This window comes from Oncorhynchus masou, chromosome 18 (assembly GCF_036934945.1).
Source record: "Oncorhynchus masou masou isolate Uvic2021 chromosome 18, UVic_Omas_1.1, whole genome shotgun sequence".
Lineage (NCBI taxonomy): Eukaryota > Metazoa > Chordata > Actinopteri > Salmoniformes > Salmonidae > Oncorhynchus > Oncorhynchus masou.
The window spans coordinates 32,140,469-32,155,727 of record NC_088229.1 but is presented as its reverse complement, the minus strand read 5'-3'; the positions used below and the strand labels follow the sequence as shown (position 1 = coordinate 32,155,727).

Sequence of the window (15,259 nt, the reverse complement as noted above, 5' to 3'; positions counted from 1 at the left end):
AAATAGTAACACAATAAAATAACAATAACAAGGCAATATACAGGCTATATACAAGGAGTACTGGTACCAAGTCAGTGTACTGGGTTACGAGGTTGTTGGGGTGATTAATTGAGGTAATATGTACATGTAGGTTTGATTAGGTGATTGATTGATGTACTATCTATGTACATGTAGGTGGGGGAGAAAAGCAAAAAGTCTGGGTAGCCGTTTAATTAACTGTTCAGCAGTGTTATGGCTTTGGGGTGGAAGCTGTTCAGAAGCCTTTTTGTCCCAGACTTGGCTCTCTGGTAACAATTACCGTGCGTTAGCACAGGGAACAGACCGACTTGGGTGGCTAGAGTCTTTGACAATTTTTAGGGCCTTCCTTTGACACTGCCTGTTATGGAGGTCCGGAGTGACAGGGAGGATGACAGGGAGCTCGGCCTCAGTGATGTAATTGGCCATACGCACTACCCTCTGTAACGCCTTGCGGTCGGATGCCAGTCAGTTGCCATACCAAGCGGTGATGCAACCATTCAAGATGCTCTCGATGGTGCAGCTGTAGAACTTTTTCAGGATCTGATGTCCCAAGGCAAATTTTTTCAGCCTTCTGAGGGGGAAGAGGCATGGTTGTGCCCTCTTCACAACTGTGTTGGTGTGTTTGAACCACGAAAGGTCCTTAGTGATGTGGACACCGAGGAACTTGAAGCTCTCGATCGTGCCCACTACAGTCCCATCGATTCCTTGTAGGCTCATTGTTGTCGGTGATCAGGCCTTTCACTGTCGTTTCGTCAGCAAACTTAATGATGGTGTTGGAGTCGTGTGCGATCACACAGTTGTGGGTGAACAGGGAATACAGGAAGGGGCTAAGCACGCACCCCTGAAGAGCACCTGTGTTGAGTGTCAGCGTGGTGAATGTGTTGTTGCATACCCTCACCACCTGGGGGCGGCCCATCAGAAAGTCCAGTACCCAATTGCAGAGGGAGGTGATTAATCCCAGATACTTAGTTTAGTGATGAGCTGGTAGGGCACTATGGTGTTGAACACTGAGCTGTAGTCAATGAACAGCATTCTCACTTAGGTGTTCCTTTTGTCCAGGTGGGAAAGAGCATTGTGGAGTGCAATAGTGATTGCATCATATGTGGATCTGTTGGGGTGGTATGCGAATTGGAGTGGGTCCAGGGTGTCTGGGATGATGGTGTTGATGTGAGCCATGACCAGCCTTTCAATGCATTTCAGGGATACAGATGTTAGTGCTACGGGGCGATAGTCACTTAGACAGGTTACCTTGGTGTTCTTGGGTACAGGGACTCAAGTGGTCTACTTGAAAAATGATGGTTCTTCAGAGGGCGTTGCGGAATTTCTTATAAGCTTCCAGATTTGTGTCTCGCTCCTTGAAAGCTTCACTCTAGCCTTTAGCTCAATGTGGATTTTGCCTTTAATCCATGGCTTCTGGTTATGATATGTACGTACGGTCACTGTGGGGACTACGTCGTTAATGCACTTATTATTAATGAAGCCGGAGACTAATGTGGTAAATTCCTCGCCCGTTATATCCTCCTTGCCTAGTCTCTCCTACTTTCCCTTCCTTCCAACCAGTGGTTCTGTTTGAGAAATAGAAGCTTGCCAAGGTGAGCTGGCAAGCATCTATTTCTCAAACAGAACCACTGCTTTTTTGTTGCCTCTCTCCAGGGGTGGGTTGGATAAGAATTAGATCAGACAGTTTAGCCCTGGGGTCTGGAGAATCCTATTGCACAGCACACTGAAATTAAAGTTTGAAGGATTTGATTATTTAACATATCCCATATTTATGCAGCCAAAAATCAAGACTATAAGGAAGTGGAAGTAAGAGACTAGGCGAGGAGGGTATAACAGGGAGAAGAGGAGGAGAAGGAAGACAGAGGTTAGTAATTGGTGGTTGTATACTACATAGAGAAAAGAGAGAGCACAGCAAGGGTGTGAGAGTAAGAAAAGCTCATTAGTGTCCATATTCGAAAGAAAGGGGTGATAGAGAAAGGGAGGGCTATTAGAGCACAACTTCATTACCAGCAGTGTGAGAAAGCAGAGAAAGCCCAGTCTCTGTGCCCTGCAGCAGTTGCACATACAGACTGATGCACCACTTTCCTCAAATCAATCAATCAAATTTGATTTGTCACATGCACCAAATACAAAGGGTGGGAGACTTAAAGATATTTCCTGGTTGCTAAAATTCAAATTGTTTGCCTAATTTCAGTTTATGTGACAAATCAAGCAAGTATTGTGTAGATAATCATTATAATCAATCTAAACCGCTGTGAAATATTTTTATAACCAAAAATATTGTATTTTCAGCTGTTTGAAGTTGGTGTACAAAACTGAAACTAAAATACGTAAAAACCTAACTTAAGACCGGGAAGCATAGAAATAGCACAAGTAGAACAGATCTAACGCTTCGTAGACTTGTTTTCAATGAGAGTGACAGATCTATAACTCACATTTCTATGTGAATTTGGTTGGGTCTCCCAAAAAGTTACGTATTGCAGCTTTAACTGTGAAATGCTTGCTAATGAGCCCTACCCAATGATGTAGATTAATATATATATACAAAATAAAATAAAAATAGTAACACGAGAGGAGTAAAACACAAAAATTGAGCTATAAACAGGTAGTACCAGTACCAGATAAATGTGCAGGTAGGTGTATGAGGAATTTGAGGTAGAAATGTACATGCAGGCAGAGTAAAGTGACTAGGCATCAGGATCGATAATAATAAGAGTAAAATAAAGAGCAGCAGCATATGATGAGTGTAAAAGTGTGTGTATGTGTGTTTGTGTTGTTGACATGCGTGTGTGTTATGTGTGTGTGTGCGTATGTGAGTGTGGGTTTTGTATGAGATTGTCAGTCCCGTGTGTGTGTGACTGTGTATATGGTGTGTATATATAGTCTTGTGAGTGTGCATAGAGTCAGTGCAGATAGTTCAGGTAACCATTAATGAACTATTTTGCAGCCTTATGGCTATTTAGAAGTTTTATGGCTTGGGGGTAGAAGCTGTCTTGGAGGCTTGAGTTACCGCTTCCAAAAATGGGACACAGACATGGACACATAGAAGAAATGTTGCTATGACCTTCCTGACGGGACGGCCCCAGCCGGTGAGGGTAGGAAATAACACTATCGCCACGCTGAGCCTTAACACGGGGGCCCCTCCAGGATGTGTGCTTAGTCCCCTCCTGTACTCCCTGCTCCAGAGACTTCTCCAGGTGGAGAGGAACACCCAGAGTGTGACACAGAGTTGCACTTACTTGTTTCAGATGCTGACACCCCTCCTGTCACCACACCACAGACTCCAGTGCCAATGACTTCTTGTGGCAGATTTGTCAAACCACCGGACAGATATGGAGAGTATGTGCAGTAATTAATACATAGCCTGCATAATATGGCAGAATAACCCCGCTGCAGCTATGAAGGTGACTGACAGTCTACCACCTTAGGTTAGATTAGTTAACATTGAAGAAACAAGGGAATGTTGAGTCGACAGAAAACGAGTTGATGTTTCATGAGTTGTTTACATATTCATATGTTATTAAGGAGACACAAGTTTATTACAGAGAGATGGACTATAGACAGCCATTCATGTAATGTGATGTCTTGACACATTTTAGAAACACATGTACTAAAAGATTCAAAGAAAGTCTGACGTGATGTACTGGAACTATTTTATTGTAGCTCGGGGCGCTAAACCGCAGGTGTGTATGGTGTTTCCTCCAGAGCAGCGCAGCACAGCGCAGGTTGAGTTTTATGTAGAGAAGGGATTTGTCTCTGCTTTACTGTGTTGCTGCCATTGTTCTGCTGACTTTCAACAGTCTCTTACTACAAAAGAGGAGCCACTCCTCAGACAGCTGTTCAGGCGAGATCTGATGCAGTAATGGTTCTGTATAGCTTTGCACTTGCAACTCCACCCGTTGTTTACGTAATGTATGAGGTAATTGCTATACAACACACAAAAGGTATTGGAGTTCTCTGTAAAATATCTTGACAACCAGGGTTGAATGGATGGAACCTGAGAATGACAGAATTCCACCACCATAACTTAAGATGCCAGAACAGTGAGCACTGAAAGCTTTGATGCTCTGAATGATTATTTTCCAACTTCTCTGGTCATGTAACACAACCTAGGGTAGCCTAGTGGTTAGAGTGTTGGACTAGTAACCGGAAGGTTGGAAGTTCAAACCCCTGAGCTGACAAGGTACAAATCTGCCGTTCTGCCCCTGAACAGGCAGTTAACCCACTGTTCCTAGGCCGTCATAGAAAATAAGAATTTGTTCTTAACTGACTTGCCTAGTTAAATAAAGCATACAATATTCAGTAATCTCACAGGGTAAGATTCTGTTATTTAAATCCAATAGAATTTGGGGCATTTCTGGAATGTCTGGCAAATGATAGGTTACTAGCAGCAGCTCTTGTCTCTGTATGGTTGTCAGAATGGGCCTCTTCAGGGTTCATTGGTGACTGAGGTGTGTTTTGACAGAGGAGTCCGGTCCACACACACATACAGTACATGCAGCCAGTGAGGTATGAAGTGTGTTCCGGTGACTACTGTCTGTCTGCCCAGGTGCCAGACAGCAGTTCACCACTCCTCGTTTCTTCCACCTGGGCGTCATCGTTTCTTTCCCAGGAACTCTAATCCAGTTAAAGACAGATTACCGGGTCTTGTGATTTTCTTAAACCCTCCCTCTCCCTCCTTCCCTGGGTGGCACTGGCACAAAGTTCAGACTGCTAGGTATTCTGGGATATGTGCCCTTTTCTCCTCACTCCCCTGCAGTCAGGAATCTGGGTCATATTCTCTGTTAATGACTGTAACTGGGAAACATCTATTGGAAGTGTGTGAAAGTGTTACCTCTTACCTTCAATCTGTATCAATTGGTGCTTTGCTATGTTCTGCCCTACTGTACAATCAATACAGAACAGGATATTTTCTTGACTGTGTCCTGTTCAGTGGAGGCTGCTGAGGGGAGGACGGCTCATAATAATGGCTGGAATGGAGTTTCATGCATGGAATGGTATCAAACACATGAAAGCCATGTTTTGGATACCATTCCATTTAATCTATTCCAGCCATTATTATGAGCCATTCTCCCCTCAGCAGCCCCCACTGGTCCTGTTCAATGTTAAATTAACCATCAGTGAGAATGTGTACAAATCTTCCAATCACAGCACGACCCCCTATATTTATCTGACTCACAATCCATCAATTCATGGGATTGTCTAATGATGACAATATCGTGAGTGACACACTGGGCTTTAGTGCTGGGAGGCCATTCCACTGACTGGAATATGGTGACAGAGAAGAGAGGGACCTGAAGGGACTGGATTCAAATACAACAGATCACTGGAGCTCTGATACTGTATGCTTGACCAGTACACTTGGGCTCCCGACTGGCGCAGCGGTCTAAGGCACTGCATCTCAGTGCTGGAGGCATCCCTACAGACCCTGGTTCGATCCTATCACAACCGGCGGTGATCGAGAGTCCCATAAGGTGGCGCACAATTGGCCCAGCGTTGTCCGGGTTAGGGGAATGGTTTGGGGTAGGCCGTCATTGTAAAATAAGAATTTGTTCTAAACTGATTTGTCTAGTTAAATAAAATGTTTAAAAAAAAAAAAAATAGGGAGGGAGGATTCAGAGACAGCTTGTAGGAGCTGCTGTTATTGGATATGGGTCAACAATGACAGTTATGAGAGCAGTGGACCAACTGATGAATAGCCTATGAAGAGATGATCTCTGTGCACAGTTAACAGTGTTAGATCCAGTAGAGGAAACAGAGGTTGATAGGTCCTGGCCATAGCAGCTCTGACAGACAATGGATTCACTGCTCAGCTCAGTGCTCCATTCGAGTGGCTGAGAAAGTGTCAGGTAGTGTGTGGATTAAGCCTGGACTCCCAGAGGAAAGACAGCTATACCACTGAAGCCCAGTAGCGTGGAGGATCCATATGCTGTCAGCCTGACTGCCTAAGCCTGCTTCCTCTGCCCTCCGTGGTCTCCTGTCACAGCCCGTATAGAGATAAGCACCACAGAGCATGTTAGACGGGCCCTCCACACTCCAACACACATGTTCTACCTCTGCACAGGGGCATTGTGGGATGGGGCGGAGTGTTTGGAACAGTCTGTGTCTGACACCTGGAATGTTTTTCTTAATAAATACACGTTTCCCCTCTCGCAGTCTCCCTGCATTTTTATTGTAGTGCCTGGGACAGAAGGGAGATGGGATGTTGGGCAAGTGTGTGTCTGCCTACGCCTTCCTTCTTCGGCATGCGTGTGTGTAGCTACGTGGCGGGCGGTGTACAGACACGTGCTTGACCAACGCTCTAATCAGACTGAGAAACCAGCTGTTGTCAACAGCAGTTTTGAAACCCACGAAGCCCTGTGTTTTTCTCTGCACGCTCCAATACGTTATGACCCGATCGAACAGTAACGTTCTCACACATGTCGTCAGGAATGAGCTCAAAAGGTGCTACTTGAGACCCCGTGATGCAAATGGTAGTTTTACTTTATATGTGTCTATTTCCTCAATGATTTTCGTGAGCAGCTGTACCTTGAGTTTTAAGAATAAAACATGCAGAGGTGTTGAGCAGAAGGGACAACAGTGTCTACACTGGTCTGCTGTGTATTAAACAATGGGTGCTTAGGTCGGATTTGAAATGGTCTTTGAAGTGTATGTTTTTGTTATTTTTGTCATTTTTGGGGGGAAAAGACAGATGAATGCAATAACAGAGTAGGTGAAAGCAGACCCTGGGGTGGCTTTACCAGGGCCCTCCCCAAATACACTCTTACACAACACATGCACACCCACACACACACACACACACACACACACACACACACACACACACACACACACACACACACACACACACACACACACACATGCACACACGTTCTCTTTGCTAGTCGTGCAGGAGAAAACAAGGTAAAGGATGTATTACAGATATCGTATCACCCACCAGAGAGGAGGGGGCTTGACATCACTGTCAAGTCTAAGAAGTCAGAGCTATTTAGAAAAATGATATTTGTGTGTTGTCTGCAAACAGAGCACCCGTTTGCAGTGGTGCCTTGTAATTATCAGCCAAAACCCAGACTAGGTGCACTATATATTTCAACATCGGTGAGAAAATAGAAAAGTCATAAGGGAAGATATAACTCCAACACCACATACTGTCATCATAGTGAGGTGGACAATTCAACACACTGAGATACAGAAGATTGCCCCTTCAAATGTCCAGTCATGCGACACGCCCACATTGCAGCTTAGAGAAGCCATTAGGCTCTGCATCACGGTCAGAGATAGCTTGTCACAGCCAGGGAGGGGTCCTAAGCGTCACAGTAACTCCCACCCCCTGCTATCTTTGTCCTACATCTCTGGTGAGCTTCAGGTATTCTCTGTGGGCTAATCTACAGCACTCCTAAACAGACTTTTCTGTTTGCCCAGGGAGAGTCGGATATGTGCAGATATCAACATTCCAAAGGTCACACTTTGATTTAACTGCAGCTTTACTGTACTTGTACATGTGTGCGAGTAGCTGGATGTCTCAGGTTAATCAAGGCCCGGTGGCATATTGCCTTGTGTGAATGCTTTACTTCTCCTTTACTGGAATTCAGGGTATCTGCTTCAGTTAAATATTTGACTTCAACAGGGGCCAACTCATAGCACAGGTAAAGGATCTTCATTTAATCACCCTGTTGCAGGAGAAGGTTTCTGAAGCTTGTAATTTCCACTTAGACATTTCAGACTCGGCCCTATGTTTACTTGGTTCTCCTTATCATGCCCTAATGACTGGGTGTCTATGGGAAATATGATATACTTCATTACTCATGGGTAACACAGGATGTTTTTAATTCCACATCACACCTTCCACCTCCGTCGTGTTCCAACATGCTGTGTGTTTGATGTCACCTGGGCCTCTGATGTTGAAAGGGGCCCCAGCGATCTCTGTATCTCTTTACACATCTCTAGCTGCCTCTCTATTTCTCCCACTCTGTAGAAAGTCATCCGTCCCCCCTTTCTTTTCTCTGTCACCCCCTTCCTACCTCTTCACTCTTTCTCTCTTGGCCTTTTTTTTATTCCCCTCACTCAATCACTCTCGCTTCCTCTCTTGTTGCTCTCAACCATGACGAGAGTGGGTTTTCAGAGTCAGTGACGTGTAGACAACATTTACGTGGGTGAGAGGGACAACAGGGTATAATTTTAGGGCAATTCGGCAGTGGCCCTGGCCCCTTCTGAACAGCAGCTACCTTGAACACAAGGATCTCCTCCAGGTGCAGAAGGAGCTGTGCAGTTCATAGTTCACAGGTTATGGCAGTGCGTTAAAGATGAGGTCGCAATAACGACAACAACAACATTCATTGTCTCTATTTTAACAGCCACCATTCAGCTGTGAGAAGCCCGAAGCAGCACTAGCAGTAGTATGTGAGAGAGTCCAACCAGTGTCCTAGAGACAGCTTAGGGGAATCAGTGATTTATTTCCCTCTCTTCAATGTTCACCTCAGACTCCTGGCTTAAGGGCAGTAAAGCAACTTGACCCTTGTCCATTAGATTTCAATCCCTTTTTGACCACACCCCTTTTGATTTGAACAAAACTTTCCAGACATATTTGCTGATGGTAGAAGTGGTCAGAACGTTACTTTCTGGACCTGAATGCCAAAACATTTAGGAGATAGAGGTGCTCAAAGTTGACCCATTTTGCATACCCCACCCTACCATAAAGCATCCATGTCTTCATCACTGGAGAAGATAAGTGGTTGAGACACATGCATGCTCTTGAATACGGTCCGCCAACTGTCAACTTAAATAGGAATGTCTCTTCTACGATTTCAATAGATTTCCTAAGGAAGATTGAAATTATAATTTAAAACAACTGGTATTCCCATTCAAGCCAACATGTGTGGACTTCCAACCATCTTTGTACCACCATTTGAAAGTAAACATTTTGTTTTTGTTCCCGTTTTAGTACATTTATCAGCCAAAAGATGACACCCATCCTGTATTCAAGAGCATGCTGTGTCTCAACCGATGGTGGGAAAAACACTAACAACTGTAGCATAGTCTAAGATACAACATTTGCGAAAATGAAGAATATCGTAGTTTATGTGTTTTTACATAATTGATGTTAAAGGTAAAACAATGATATTATTTGTATTAAAAATAACATTTGTTTCAAGAAAATGTTAAATAGTTTGTAATCTTTAAATGGTATCAGACTTTTCCAGGGATGAAGACGTTGGATTTCTCATGGTAGGTCTCCTGACCTCAGAGTCCGGAAAGGCTGTTTTGATGTTGTCGGCATGATGCATGAAGGGGGCTGTGCTTTTTTACTGATTGGTTCTCCTTTGTGTCTTTCTCACTCAAACACCCACATGGGCAGCCGCACACGCCTAAGTGCCACCCCCTTCCAATACAACTGTTGGATTTTGAAATCCAAAAAACGTGAGGTCTCAACCCCCCAGGAAAACATTTTACATCTCAGAGAACTGATCAAAGCTCAGCCAGAAATAAGCACAACTCTGACAGAATACTGCATTTACAATGGTCTCCTGTCCAGACCAGTGCGTCAGGTCTTCCTCGCTCACCATGTGAGTCGTGTCAGCCAGGCTAAGGGTGGGGTATGCAAAAAAAGGTCAACTTTGAGCATCTATATCTCCTAAATGTTTTGGTATTCAGGTCCAAAAAGTGACTTTCTGACCATTTCTACCATGGGCAAATATGTATGTAAAAAGTTTTGTTCAAAACAAAAGGGGTGCTCAAAAAGGATGGAAATGGAACGACCCCTATGTAACCTGATGTGATACCATTATTTACTGTCACGACCTCCGCCGAAGTCGGCTCCTCTCCTTGTTCAGGCGGTGTTCGGCGGTCGACGTCACCGGCTTTCTAGCCATCGCCGCTCCATTTTCTCATTGTTCCATTTGTTTTGTCTTGTTCCCTGCACACCTAGTTTACATTCCCTAGTCACACTGCATGCATTTATTCCTCTGTTTCCCCCCATGTCTTTGGGTGAAATTGTTTTGTTACGTGTTAAGTGTGATGCGTCAGACAGTTTTTTCCCCGAGTATCGTATTTCGACCCGTTGTATGTATTTGTCATACATTTGTATATTTGTGAGTGTTGTCGCACTTATTGACTTTTACCTGTGGCTGGAGATTTTGGACGCAGTTGCGTCTGTCTTTTGTGCTGTTGCCAAATAAAAGTGTGCCTGATCACAACTCACTGCTCTCTTCGTACCAGTAGCGCACAACCTTTACAATTTACATTAGTTAACTTGACACGTACTCTATCTGCCCTGTCTGTCATGACAATTACTACAGATCTGCAACGGAAAACAGTTACTGCGTCTACATAGAAAATATGGCATCCTGTTACATGTATTTTGTTACTCCCCAACGCTAGTAGTAACCCAGTAACCACTGTAGAATTGTCTATGATGGAAAACAGAGATGTTTTCCTGTGATTTCCCAGGCAGGGTGGGACTGTAACGCACATAGCGTAGTGCACAGGAGTGGCTGTATGCAGAGTGAGCTCATCCTCTGGTCCTGCCTGCTGACTGAACACTGTAAACACTATGCTCTTAGTGATACAGATATCACTCCTGTGGAAAGACAAGTCCATTGTCTCCAGTCACTAAGCATGAAGTCATTACCCTTAAGTTCTCTTTACAGACCGCAAATATAACATGATACCTGAGTATAACTGTGTATATGTCATTTCTTTATGTCTCCGATCTCCATAATATTGAACTCTTCAATCCATATGCTTTATAAATGATATAGGAACTAATCTGGAGGTGTTTTGTGTTATTTTCCTTCCTCTTCCCTTGTCCTCAATCCCCCCTCAGCTCTGAGTGTTGCTGGACAGCAGCTCCCCTCCAGCCCGCATGGCTGCATGGAGGGCAGCTGTTACCCGGCAACAGGCAACCTGTTGATTGGCCGAGCCATTAATCTCAGCGCCACCTCCACTTGTGGTCTTCATGGGCCTGAACACTACTGCATAGTCAGCCACCTGCAGGTGAGAACACACACACGCACACACACCTGGACTTGAACCTAAACATGTGTTGGAAATAATCTGTCTTACCCCACCCCACAATAGGTCATGTCTCTCAGTAGAAGTCAGGATATCCAGTGGGGTGAGGGGCTTGTCTGTTTCCATCTCTAAGTGTGTCCCCCTTGACTGCCAAGCCTCCCAATGTCTCAATGTCCCAGGTGTACAGCGCATCCTGCCTCCCTCCCTCCTCCCACCCCTCCCTACATCCCTCCATCCCTGACACAGGTTGACTTGAAGGTTGATGTATTGTTCTACCTCATTGTGGACAGCAGATACGGCAATGCATTGAGGAGTATAATAGGGTTACATAATTGACAGGTGGTGACTGTGGAATGGCTCTTAGCGCAGGGCGGGACATAGTGACAGCCCCTCATACTGTAGCTCCAGGTGGGAACTATCATCTGTCAGTCAAATCACTCAACTGCTACTTCACCGACCCACACCAAATACCCCTGTCTCAATCAGTTCTAAACATTCCACTGCGTTTTTTCTTATTTTTCGGTAGTTGTACTCATTTTGTCCTGGTTTTCTTTTTATAACAACTGTAGTGACATGTGCACAGAAAGTATGATAAAAAAAACGTTTGCAAGTTCAATTCATTTTGTAACAAATGCAGCTACTGGACACTTCCTGTATCTTCCTACAGTAATCTGATGATGTCAGTGGAGTGGCTGGTCCTACAGTAATCTGATGATGTCAGTGTAGTGGCTGGTCCTACAGTAATCTGATGATGTCAGTGTAGTGACTGGTCCTACAGTAATCTGATGATGTGACTGGTCCTACAGTAATCTGATGATGTCGGTGTAGTGGCTGGTCCTACAGTAATCTGATGATGTCAGTGTAGTGGCTGGTCCTACAGTCTGATGATGTCAGTGTAGTGGCTGGTCCTACAGTAATCTGATGATGTCAGTGTAGTGGCTAGTCCTACAGTAATCTGATGATGTCAGTGTAGTGGCTGGTCCTACAGTAATCTGATGATGTCAGTGTAGTGGCTGGTCCTACAGTAATCTGATGATGTCAGTGTAGTGGCTGGTCCTACAGTAATCTGATGATGTCAGTGTGGCTGGTCCTACAGTAATCTGATGATGTCCTGGAGTGGCTGTCCTACAGTAATCTGATGATGTCAGTGTAGTGGCTGGTCTGGTCCTACAGTAATCTGATGATGATGTAGTGGCTGGTCCTACAGTAATCTGATGATGTCGGTGGTGGCTGGTCCTACAGTAATCTGATGATGTCAGTGTAGTGGCTGGTCCTACAGTAATCTGATGATGTCAGTGGAGTGGCTGGTCCTACAGTAATCTGATGATGTCAGTGGAGTGGCTGGTCCTACAGTAATCTGATGATGTCAGTGTAGTGACTGGTCCTACAGTAATCTGATGATGTCAAGGGAGTGGCTGGTCCTACAGTAATCTGATGATGCCGGTGTAGTGGCTGGTCCTACAGTAATCTGATGATGCCGGTGTAGTGGCTGGTCCTACAGTAATCTGATGATGTCAGTGGAGTGGCTGGTCCTACAGTAATCTGATGATGCTGTGGCTGGTCCTACAGTAATCTGATGATGTCAGTGGAGTGGCTGGTCCTACAGTAATCTGATGATGTCAGTGTAGTGGCTGGTCCTACAGTAATCTGATGATGTCAGTGTAATCTGATGATGTCTGGTCCTACAGTAATCTGATGATGTCAGTGTGGCTGGTCCTACAGTAATCTGATGATGTCAGTGTAGTGGCTGGTCCTACAGTAATCTGATGATGCCGGTGTAGTGGCTGGTCCTACAGTAATCTGATGATGCCGGTGTAGTGGCTGGTCCTACAGTAATCTGATGATGTCAGTGTAGTGGCTGGTCCTACAGTAATCTGATGATGTCAGTGTAGTGGCTGGTCCTACAGTAATCTGATAATGTCAACAGTAATCTGATGATGTCAGTGTGGCTGGTCCTACAGTAATCTGATGATGTCAGTGTAGTGGCTGGTCCTACAGTAATCTGATGATGTCAGTGTAGTGGCTGGTCCTACAGTAATCTGATGATGTCAGTGGAGTGGCTGGTCCTACAGTAATCTGATGATGTCAGTGGAGTGGCTGGTCCTACAGTAATCTGATGATGTCACTGTAGTGGCTGGTCCTACAGTAATCTGATGATGTCAGTGTAGTGGCTGGTCCTACAGTAATCTGATGATGTCAGTGTAGTGGCTGGTCCTACAGTAATCTGATGATGTCAGTGTAGTGGCTGGTCCTACAGTAATCTGATGATGCCGGTGTAGTGGCTGGTCCTACAGTAATCTGATGATGTCAGTGTAGTGGCTGGTCCTACAGTAATCTGATGATGCTGGTGTAGTGGCTGGTCCTACAGTAATCTGATGATGTCAGTGTAGTGGCTGGTCCTACAGTAATCTGATGATGTCAGTGTAGTGGCTGGTCCTACAGTAATCTGATGATGCCGGTGGAGTGGCTGGTCCTACAGTAATCTGATGATGTCAGTGTAGTGTCTGGGCCAAGTCCAGGGCTGGGGACTGATCTGCAGTAATCTTCCTATGGGCTGTTTGTTGTGACTCTCCATCAGAGGGGCTCCCGTCTGGCCCCACGGCCCACCTGATGGACTGGAACTAAAGCTTTAACGCTAGCCCAGCTTCCACTGGATCGAGGATTGGGGAGCATGGGGGAGGAGGAAGGAGCCAGTAGGCTGAGACACTCATAAGCCACCATCTTCCTGTGTCAATGAAGATCAGTCAAATCAACGTCTTAGATGAGTGCTGATGAGTGCTAGTTCTAATTTGAGTGTCCGCCGAGCTTGACTAATGGGAGGTCAATACGTCTAAGATGTGAGGAGAGGCAGAGAGGTTTGGCGATGGAGGATCAGTGTAAGATGGTAGCCTTAGCTTGAAGAGAGGAATACTTTTATAAGACAAGGTCCTAAATGAGGGTGTGAAAAGGAGATTTAGGGTTTAAAGCTGGTGGGACAGTCATGTGCATGTGTTGGGGAACCCGCCTACTTATACACACTTTATGCTTTCCTATTGATTTCTCCCCGCAATCCTTTCACATAAGTGTTGTTAGAGGCGTAATCTCCCTTAACAACAACCTAGTTAAGAGACCCGGCTCTGGCTTTTTTCTATGCCCCCCTCACGTCCTCTCTGCCCGGTCACTATCCACCCAATCCGCTCCACAGTAATTAAGACTATGATCCAGGGGACCATGTTACCACTGCCTGGCTCCGGTCCCGCTAGCTGCCATTGTGACTTGCAAATGGGTGGCCGACCTACATTTCGAGTTTACATAGGCAACCAGGGTTTTCCTGTTGGTGGTGTCAAACTCCTAGATACACACGTCAACCGAATGTCGTAATTTAAGGAACATGTCTATTTAAGTCAGTGTTACTGTATCACACACAAGTAAACAAATCCCAATTGGGGTCATCTGGTGTAAACATACTGTTACACCTTCTGATTATGTCTCCCTGTAGGAATTGGACAAGTGTTTTGCGTGTAACTCTCAGCGGCCTTATGACCCGTACTACCACAAAAACAGTCACCGCGTGGAGAACGTCATCCAACTCAAGGACAGCAACGAAGACCTCACATGGTGGCAGTCCGTCAACGGTGTGTGTGTGTGTGTGTGTGTGTGTGTGTGTGTGTGTGTGTGTGTGTGTGTGTGTGTGAGAGAGATAGAGAGAGAGAGAGAGAGAGAGAGAGAGAGTGTGTGTGTGTGTGTGTGTGTGTGTGTGTGTGTGTGTGTGTGTGTGTGTGTGTGAGAGATAGAGAGAGAGAGAGAGAGAGAGAGAGAGAGAGAGAGAGAGAGTGTGTGTGTGTGTGTGTGTGTGTGTCTCAGCTGTAATAATCTCTCATTATGTTGTGTGTGATTTATTCCCTACAGGAGAGGAGGGTGTCAGTATCAGACTCAATCTGGAGGCAGAATTCCACTTCACTCACCTCATCATGAAGTTTAAGGTGAGAGTATGTGTGTGTGTGCTGCTGTCTGATGCCAGCTCAGGAATTTGATGAGTAATATCCAAGAGACAGGAATCTCCAAACATATTACTACCAATAGAACAGACTTGTAATAACTGTCACATAAATCTTTCTGAATAAGTGCCATCCGTTCCTGAATTCTGTTCCGACTGTTCCACCTCTTTTTCCGAAGACATTCCGACCGGCAGCCATGCTGATCGAGCGTTCGGCTGATTTTGGTCGCTCCTGGAAACCGTACCGTTATTTTG

At 45.1% G+C, this 15,259-nt stretch overlaps 1 protein-coding gene across 4 annotated transcripts in view; it reads left to right on the top strand.

The window, feature by feature from the left end:
* lamb2l (laminin, beta 2-like) overlaps window positions 1-15,259 on the top strand; it is a 63,331-nt gene that overhangs the window by 15,336 nt on the left and 32,736 nt on the right. For all 4 annotated transcript variants that reach the window (XM_064923006.1, XM_064923004.1, XM_064923003.1 and 1 more), the window contains 4 exons: window positions 10,841-11,010; window positions 14,507-14,642; window positions 14,917-14,990; window positions 15,184-15,259. The exon at window positions 15,184-15,259 is cut by the window's right edge and continues 113 nt beyond it. In XM_064923006.1, the coding sequence (XP_064779078.1) occupies window positions 10,841-11,010; window positions 14,507-14,642; window positions 14,917-14,990; window positions 15,184-15,259 (456 nt within the window). The remainder of the gene's footprint in view (window positions 1-10,840; window positions 11,011-14,506; window positions 14,643-14,916; window positions 14,991-15,183) is intronic.